We start from the raw sequence: 8,734 nt of genomic DNA, 5'->3' as shown, positions 1-8,734 counted from the left end.
TTTTGCGCCGCTGAATGTTTGTTTCGGAGCTAACGACCAGATCATCGCATTCAGGCTCTCGTTGCTGTTCTGTGTATATCCTCCAACACAACGTGTCAACAAATTTTCGTTGCTCAGCTCTTCGTATATAGGTGTGATGGCCTTCAGCACGTCGCTAGAGAGAGCCGGTTTGTGTTCATAATCGGACAGATTACCTTGAGCTTCGATACACTGGCCCTTAAAATTACGCGCTACCAGCGTCCTCACTGTTGAAATCGCTTCTGACTATAAAATATACCTAGGGACATCTGTTGATCGACTTGGAGTATTAGAAATGTTAGAAATTGAATTGCAAGTCACTACGCTGTACCCGCCGAACAGATAGGAATTTGCCGCAGGTACGCGTTTCGGAGCGCTTCGGTAAAAGGTCGAAATTTCAATGAAGAAAAATTTAGCCGGCTATAACACCTAATGTACCTTATTTTAGAGGGTTCAAAGTATTTTTTAAGCCAATAAACAAAAAATTGATTTTTTGAAAATTTTACAGTAGATTCCCCCTTAACACTTTCACAACCGCTGACACCAATGTGGTGTCATGGGCAGGCCAGTCGTTGTATGCCGGTGACACTCATGTGGTGTCATTGGTAGGCCAGTCGTTATTTGCCGGTGACACTCACGTGGTACCATTGATAGGCCAGTCGCTATTTGCCGGTGACTCCCACGTGGTACCAGTGGCAAGCCACTTGCAAAACTTTTCTTAGCACGTCATAATAATGTTAATTGTTTCATGAATTTACGTAAAGTTTTTTCTTCCAAAATATTGCCGGCCACTGGCGACGTTTCACTGCGCTAACATGCGGTTGTGAAAGTGTTAAGGAACGCGCCGGCCACCCCGTGTGCCGCACGCAACCTCACCGTCGCACCGCGAGCCTAGGACGGTCTCCGCGTCTTCGTAAGTTTTTACACAATTTAATATTTATTACGGATTTACACCACTATTCTCACTTTCGATTAAATTATATAATTTATTTCTATATTGTCTCTAACTAACTGCGCAGTAATATGATGGTACTATTATATTATTGTACTTTGTCGTTTATGATAAATAAATCAACGAAGTCAGACGCGCACTCGAGGAGAGCGATTTTCTGTTCCTCCGCTGCAAACATTGCCGTTCCTTCTTCCTCTTTTTTCCTTCCTCTTCTTCGTCCACCACTCTCTGAACACGGTACAGGGGGAGGGGAGAGAGGGACAATGCATTGAACTGTCCGTCCGTCGGACGTGTGTGAGTAATTGAGTGTGTACGTGTGTGTGTGTGTGTGTATGCGTTGAAATAAAATCGACCACCGTGCGGGAATCCGGCACTAAGAATCTTTTTATTATTCCAATAATATGTAAATATCGAAGTGATAGTCACTGAGAAACATACACGTGTGTAATCATCCTGCGTCCCGCTGTGTTGTGCGCGCGGGCACGGAATTGTACTAAATATCAATTGCACTCTCACTTATCTCGAGTTTTTCTCGCGTTCTTCTTCGTAGTAAAAGTTAAAAACCTAAGGAGCTGTGCTCTGATTTTTCCGCAAAGGCTCGTGCCGAATTGCGATTCTACCCTCCCTCCCCCGTCGCAGTACTTCCATCTTTTATTTTTTCCCCCTTTCCCCCTCGCTCGTCGCATCATCACATGACACTTACATTGCTATTATATTCATATTGCGAGTGGCTGTGCGCGAACGGCCGTTCAACCTGTCCGCTCGAAATGTAATCACCCCTCTCTTTAACACCTCTCTGAGAGAGACACCGAGATTACCGGTCCCCAAAACTGAAGCTGTCGTGCCCTTTCCTCCGCTTCCGGTGGCCGTCTACGACGCGGGAACCGCGTTTTCCCGGTTTCCTCGCGGTCGCAGCAACGAGCGAGAAATCGTATACCGAGCTGCTCGAACGGCTTGAGGAAACCGTCCAGGTGTAGCCCCTTGATCAAGCTGCACAATTCTCGCGCACGATTCACGGACGACCCCGGCGAGTTCGGTGGTCTCGGATACGCCCTCGAGCGCGGGAGAAAGGGACCTTACAAACCGAATATCACGTTTCGTTTATTCCGCGAATAAACGTAAAGAAGTCGTCGTCGCGCGCCCGCAGCCGGGGAGGCGCGTCGCCAACCGAACTCGACGATGATCGGAACGTGCAATTCGCACGATAATTCCTCGCTCGCTCCCGTCGCGACGCGACGGCCACAGGAGAAAAGTGAACGATAACACGTCGTCGTTGACGCTTCATCCTTTCGCTTTCACGTCAGAATATGCAAAGCTCCAATCGTACGTACGTGTACGTACGCGCGTGCTGCGATCCGGTGTGACTCGGCGTTACAAATTCATTGAATATTATCTAGGTACGCTTATTTCGTATAATTACACGTTACGAGTAATGATTCCATTCTTGGATGCGCGCGTAACAGTAGATTCGGAACCGTGTTACATTCTCTCCGAGATAAATAGCAGTCGGTAGCGCAATCGTAGACGTCACGTCTCTTTCCCTAAATACTCTTTCTCGTCGCTAGACGCTTCTAACTCATCTTCAGCGGATCGAGAACAGGCAGACTTGTACAAGCTCAACGTAACAGTAATGATAATTTTTTTTTTTCCATAATGCAAGCGGTTCCCGCACTCTTACAGAGGGAACTAATATAATTACGTAGCGTGAAACAAAAGCGAAGGGGGTACATCAACGAAATCTCCTATAGAAACATCGTATCTAATGTGTGATGTATGTTGTGTGTGTGTGTATATATAGATATATATATATATATAGATATATATTTAAGCACATACGCCAGAATGTCTCGATTCGACTGCGAAAATGGGAAAGCTTAATGCTATATGCCTTATTATCGTCAAGTGAACATAAAATATACGTATACATACATACATGTATGTATATGTGTGTGTAATGTGTGAGTGTGTTATATGCTAACATCCTCCAGCGTGAGTCCGAACGATCGGTCGCACGGCGCGAAGCGTGCAAATAACACTAGAAAAAAAATCAATGGATACGAGTTTCTTGTTTATTATTATCATTATGTCATTATTATTATTATTAATATTAGTATTATTATTATTATTATAGCGCCTAAACACTGTCTTATAAAACATAAATCGCTAAAAAAAGCGACGATTCACTTAAATATATATAAATATATATATATATTTTATAAGCCCCGTTTTTTAACGCTACATGTCGGATTCAGTTCTGGGGAGCGGTAATATAGATCTGAATCGTGTAATTCATCTAATCGCCTCTTTTGATCCATTTCTGCCTTTATGTATAAAAAAAGTAGTGCACGATATCGGTAATATCCTACATATATGTCTTCATACATGATGCAAAGTGGTGAATGGTACTCGATGAAATGATGCTATCATACATTTATGAGAGAAACAAGTTCACGTGTGTGAGTATATATGGTATTTGTGTGTGTGTGTATGTGTGTGTTCTTAAGGGAATACAAAATTCAGCTGCCTTCTCCGGGGTGAGTTAGTTTATTTTTTTTTTCCTTTTTAAATATCGATGTGTAAATTGTGTGTTCGTGTTATTCACGAATCTTCCTATTATATACATATACATAAAACGCAGCTAACGTCTTCACACGCGCCTCTTCGCACGCCATCGGTACTGTGTCTTAGAATTTAGATGTTTTTCCTTCATTATTCTTTTTTTTATCGCACAAATTCGGTGCTGTTTTTCCTAATTCACACGCATGTTAATATAAATTCCTACCTATAATAAACGAAAAACAAAATTAAGATACGTAGCTTTCGTTTCCACGCGAAAGCTATCACCCTACCTCGACCTCTCGATCGTCTCGCTTCTCGAGTCAGATTACCGTTTGAGGACTTCGCTCGAGAGACAGGCGATCGTCGTACATGGCGTCGACGAATTCGGCAATATATAGCAGATAAAATAACAAACCTGCCTCGGTGGCAACTGCGATGCACGTAATCGATTACCGGGGTATCGATAAATTTTAATTGCACACCATTAGGTATATATACATATACATACATATATATATATATACACATATACATATATACACATATATTGTATATATATATATATATATATATATATATATAAGTCGCTTTCTCGCTGACTAATTTATGATGCTCGATTGAATATCCTATAGAAAATATGTTTTCACACTCTCACATTTATATTTCGCTATTGTGCATTCATGTAAAAAATTCTGAATTTCTCACAATCTTTCTTCCTATTTCTCTCTCTCTCTCTCTCTCTCTCTCTCTCTCTCTCTCTCTCTCTCTCTCTCGCTCGCTTTCTTGTTTGGTTTCCCGACTTTCCTAGAACGTAAAATTCGCTAAATACAGTGTCAAAGGGAGTCGTCCTTTCGTGACGTACGCGATGACAAACTTCGGCGAAGTTAAAAAATGTAGTCGGGCCCTGCCATGTCTATTGCCCATCTGAACTTGTCCCTTTGAGTCTTGTTGTATATCTTCTCGATCGGCACGTTGTGCTTCTTGCACCTGGGGGAAAAACGTGGAAATTCGTCGAATTACACACGGAAGTCGAAAGCACCGAGAAAATACCTCGTGAGAAAGCGTTGTATCGTTTCGTTAAAACGCACATACGCGCGCGGATAAAAAGAATTCCAAAATACAAATAAAATGAAACAAAGTTACAAACTTACCATGCAACAGAAATTCTGGGATCGAGATAGTTCAGCTTGGAGGTACCCAGCGCGATCTCCTTGTTCTCCTCCCGGTCGGTCGCCTGCACCTCCAGCTTCCTTAATTGGTCTTTTAACCGATCTAGCTGCTTCTTCTTCTTCTCGTATATTCTGTGAAGATATCACGATTATAACATTAGTAACGCCAACGCGAGAACAACGCGAGAAGATGCTTGATATAACCAGCCAAGGCGTTCGGTATTTTCACACACACAACCACAAGCCTATCGACAACGTACACTTTTTCCTTCACCGAACCGTGCTTCGCGTCCCGCTTGGCGTCTTTCACCTGCAACTCTGTCTCGGCTATCGTCTCCTTCTTAGCATCTATCTTTAACATCAGGTTCTCCATCGACTTAGCGTGCGTCTTTGGTACGGAACGTTGATGGTTACACAGTATGGCGACGGCGCGGTTAGCTCGATTGTACGACAGGATCTTCTCCGCCTCCGTGTCGTTAGGATCCGTGAGTTTGTCCAATTGTTGCTGTAGCGTCCACGACGCGTTGTAAGTTCTGAATACTTTAGCGGTGAGACCCTCCATCAGTTCGTTTAAGTGTTTGTTCATCACGGTAGTGTTGAGCCGATCGAACAGATCGTCTCCGGGCGATTTGTTCTCCATGAAAAGTTGCAGGTTCTTGAAAACCCGTTTCTCCACCGGCACTTCGTTGTAATATCGTATAGAATCCTTACCTGTGGGATTCGTTTCGTGAGAATCGCGGAATCGACAACTACGAAGACACTTAAGGAGTACAAATTGATAGTGATTTCCTTGTTCCTCCTTCAGTCTCAAGTAGAGTTCGGTAGTCTTATTATTTTCAGATTTAATCAACCCTCTAAATGACAAGGTGAATTTTCAAAACATCAAAACGTTTTTTTCAAATTGCGTTTGTTGCAATTGTTTAAAGTCAGTTAGTAAACTTTATTGTATTTCTCTTTTATCTATATCAATAAGCAGAAATTTTATATTATTACTTACTTCACTTACTTATTTTGCACATTAATTAAATGAAAAACGGAACAAAACAGAGCATACGGTCGGATCTAATCCCTCACCATTAGAGGGTTGACTAAACTTTCAACGTTAAAAGACAAGATTTTATGAAAAAGACAACGTTCAGTCAAAAAACCTTCCTTATCGGGGAGGAAGTACTTTCAAATTGTCTGAAGAATGCTGAGGAATTTCTCAAGGAAAATACATGAAATTTGTGTAATATAAAACCCGTTTTTAGTAAGAAAAAAAAAAAAAAGAATTCTTCGGGACAAACGGTATCAGAAGCCCGAGCCAATATTACCTAAAAAGTCAAATACAACTACGTAATCCTTTCCACCGGAATGCTCGTACAGCGTAATGTGTTCCACCCGTAACGAGCAGCAGCCGACGGTGTCCGCCTGATCCTCGTCCTTCTCGTTACCAGCCCTGAGCGCCAATTTATCGATGAAGTACAAAGCAACGGCGCGCTGCCTGATGCGCATCTCCTTGCTCTTCCAGTCCTCCCGGTACTCGGCGCGGATCTTGTCGATCGACTGCGCCAGCTTCCGCGCTGTCTCGTACTTCTGCCAGTCCTTCTCGCCCTTGAGTTTGCTAGACGGGTTCAGCATCACGTACTTCACCTGGCCCTGAATGTTTTCCGTCCAGGAGGCGAGCCAGGTGACGTTGGGATCGTGCCGCACTTCTCTCCACTTGTGACCGGACGGTGGCTTCGGGATCTTCGAGTCCTTCGAGCAGTTAATCAGAACATCCTCCGGCACCACTCGCTTTTTCAATTTGCCCATCTTCGGATGCTCGCCACGGCCGCGGAACAGGCCCGGCGGCTCGATCTTGAAGTTACCGATCTTCTCCTTGTGGCCGTCGATGATGCAGAAGCCGTACTCCTTCTGGGTCTCTTCGTTCTTCTCCTTGATCTTCAGCTTCTCCTCCTTCGTCATCGCCTTGCGCTCCTCGCTCTTCTGCACGAAGTACGCGTTTATCTCCTTGAAGTTGCACTTGGACAGGTCGGTGATTTTCGCACGCTCCGACTCGGTCATCACGTCCCGCCAGTCGGTAAAGAAGTTGTTGTTAAACACAGCCTTCGTGGTATAGTCGTGCTCCAACATGCGCGCGTAGAAGGTCGCGACCTCCTCCGTCTCCTCGCTCAGTTTCATCTCCTTACCGTTGTAGTAGAACTTCACGGTGGGTGGTAGAGGCTCATAAAGCGGGGCAAACACGGGTCCTTTGTGCTCCAGGAAATGCCACTTTGTGCCGTCGTTTTTCTTCTCTTCCTCCCACCTGAGCAAATAAAGGAAAAAAGGTTCTCTCAATACTAATTAACGTTAAATTATAGAAATCGAGCGCATCGCGATATACACGAGATCGAGCAGTAACAACGTAGCGGACATAACCTCGAAACAAGGTTCACGTTTAACCTCGTATTATGAGCGTATCGACAGGTACTTCCGAGTAAACGCTTCGTTGGAAATCGAATCACTACGTTTCTCATTTGATTTTTCATTGTATACTATGTCATTATTTTTCTTCAATGTGCAAACAGAATCGATAACACGGCGCAGCGAGGGAACACAATATGGAGAAATGCAGGTTAGGTTAAGCCTCGGGCGAAGGTTAGGTTAGATCATCGGGAGCGGTCACGTGATCGTCCATAGTAAACATTGCAGAGCAACATTGTCCATACCATTTCCACACTTCTTGCTCTTCCTCTTGCTTCTTCTTCCTCGGACTCGGAGTCTCGACTTTCACCCCTTTCGCGCTGTTCTTCTTCTTCTTTGGTTTCTGTGACAAAAGTGGTGAATTTGAATATTCCGATGGACGCTCGGATTCAATAGTAACATAAGAGATGGAGTAATGTCACGAAAAGCTACGTGTTGCCCGTACCTCCTCGGCCTCATCGGACTCGTCCTCGTCGAGATATTTTCGTTTCTTCTTCTTGGCCTTCGGGCTGGCTTTCTTCGCCTTCTTGCGCGCCATCAGTGGCAGATCCTCCTCGTCGGAGGACTCGGCGTTCTTCCTCTTGACACTTGGCGACACCTTAGACCTCGCAGACTATGTTAAACGTGTGGTTCATTCGGATTATAATTGTAAATCAAAATACCATGCAATTAATAAAACAATAGAGAACGCAAGTGGGGGGGAAAAATCACTCGTAACGACACCCGAAACGACGAATATGTACCAGTGGCTTGTCCTCCTCCGAATCGTCCTCCGTTTTTATCGTGGTGTTGTGCAGATCCGAGAGTCGAGTGTCGTTCCCGTCGGTCGAGTCTCCGTCCTCCTTCACTGCTTCCTCCTCGTCATCCTCTTCTTTGATGTAAAGCGGTTGCTCGCCACCGCTATCATCGTCGTCATCTAGATCCATTTGCGTCACCGGTTCCTGCGGAAGCCCACTTTGATATTTCATCCTCCTTATCTCCGCGAAACGTGCGACGGTATACACGTATGCACACACACACGGTTGTTGCGGATCGAGTGAGGCTCGCCACAACAGGACGACTGAAGTGCCGGGTTGTCAGGTGAGAAAGTCTCGCGCGGAAAATTCTCGCCGCCATAACTTGCGGCGCACGCCGCAGGGTGGCGCACCGCCCACAAGCGACTTCGCTCGCGGAGCTTATATAAAAACGCTCCGCCGGAAAAAAAGCTTAGACCGCTTTCGTCTCTCGTAGCATTCAGGTGGACCGAGCGGTGGTCGTTACGCGCGCGTTTTTTTGATTCTATGTTTTGGAGATTGAAAGGTCGTTCTTGGTGATAGATTAGCTTTGAGTTCGTTTATAGTGGCAAAATATAGTTCAGAATTCGTGGCCATATATGCCATAGAGAAGAGGGGGGGGGGGATGATCTTTCGATCGGACGACCGTAAGATTAATCCGCGGAGATGATTCTCCGACAGACGATTTAACCGGATCGATAGTCGATTAATTCGGAGTCGAGCGCGCAACATTGATAAACGCGCAATCGTCCACAGTGAACATCGTCTACGGGAACGGCAGCCGCCGTCTCCCCGCGCGCCGGCGAGTTCCAGGGGGG

At 45.0% G+C, this 8,734-nt stretch overlaps 1 protein-coding gene across 3 annotated transcripts in view; it reads right to left on the bottom strand.

Annotated features, from left to right (window-relative positions):
• Positions 1-1,335: 1,335 nt before the first annotated feature.
• Positions 1,336-8,734, bottom strand: part of LOC106742820 (DNA topoisomerase 1) — an 11,625-nt gene continuing 4,226 nt past the window's right edge. The window contains exons 6-12 of one of the 3 annotated variants that reach the window (XM_014616106.1): positions 7,887-8,084; positions 7,589-7,741; positions 7,389-7,486; positions 6,012-6,985; positions 4,959-5,409; positions 4,681-4,830; positions 1,336-4,516 (exon numbers count right to left, since the gene is read on the bottom strand). In XM_014616106.1, the coding sequence (XP_014471592.1) occupies positions 4,414-4,516; positions 4,681-4,830; positions 4,959-5,409; positions 6,012-6,985; positions 7,389-7,486; positions 7,589-7,741; positions 7,887-8,084 (2,127 nt within the window). In that variant the 3' untranslated portion in view covers positions 1,336-4,413. Of the gene's footprint in view, positions 4,517-4,680; positions 4,831-4,958; positions 5,410-6,011; positions 6,986-7,098; positions 7,307-7,388; positions 7,487-7,588; positions 7,757-7,886; positions 8,085-8,734 lie in introns of those variants that run through there. The other 2 variants (XM_014616105.1, XM_014616107.1) reach the window with 2 other exon arrangements.

Source organism: Dinoponera quadriceps, unplaced genomic scaffold, assembly GCF_001313825.1.
Source record: "Dinoponera quadriceps isolate SergipeBrazil2010 unplaced genomic scaffold, ASM131382v1 scaffold781, whole genome shotgun sequence".
NCBI lineage: Eukaryota > Metazoa > Arthropoda > Insecta > Hymenoptera > Formicidae > Dinoponera > Dinoponera quadriceps.
Note: the sequence above shows the minus strand (reverse complement) of the source record. Positions and strands in the feature narration are given on the sequence as shown.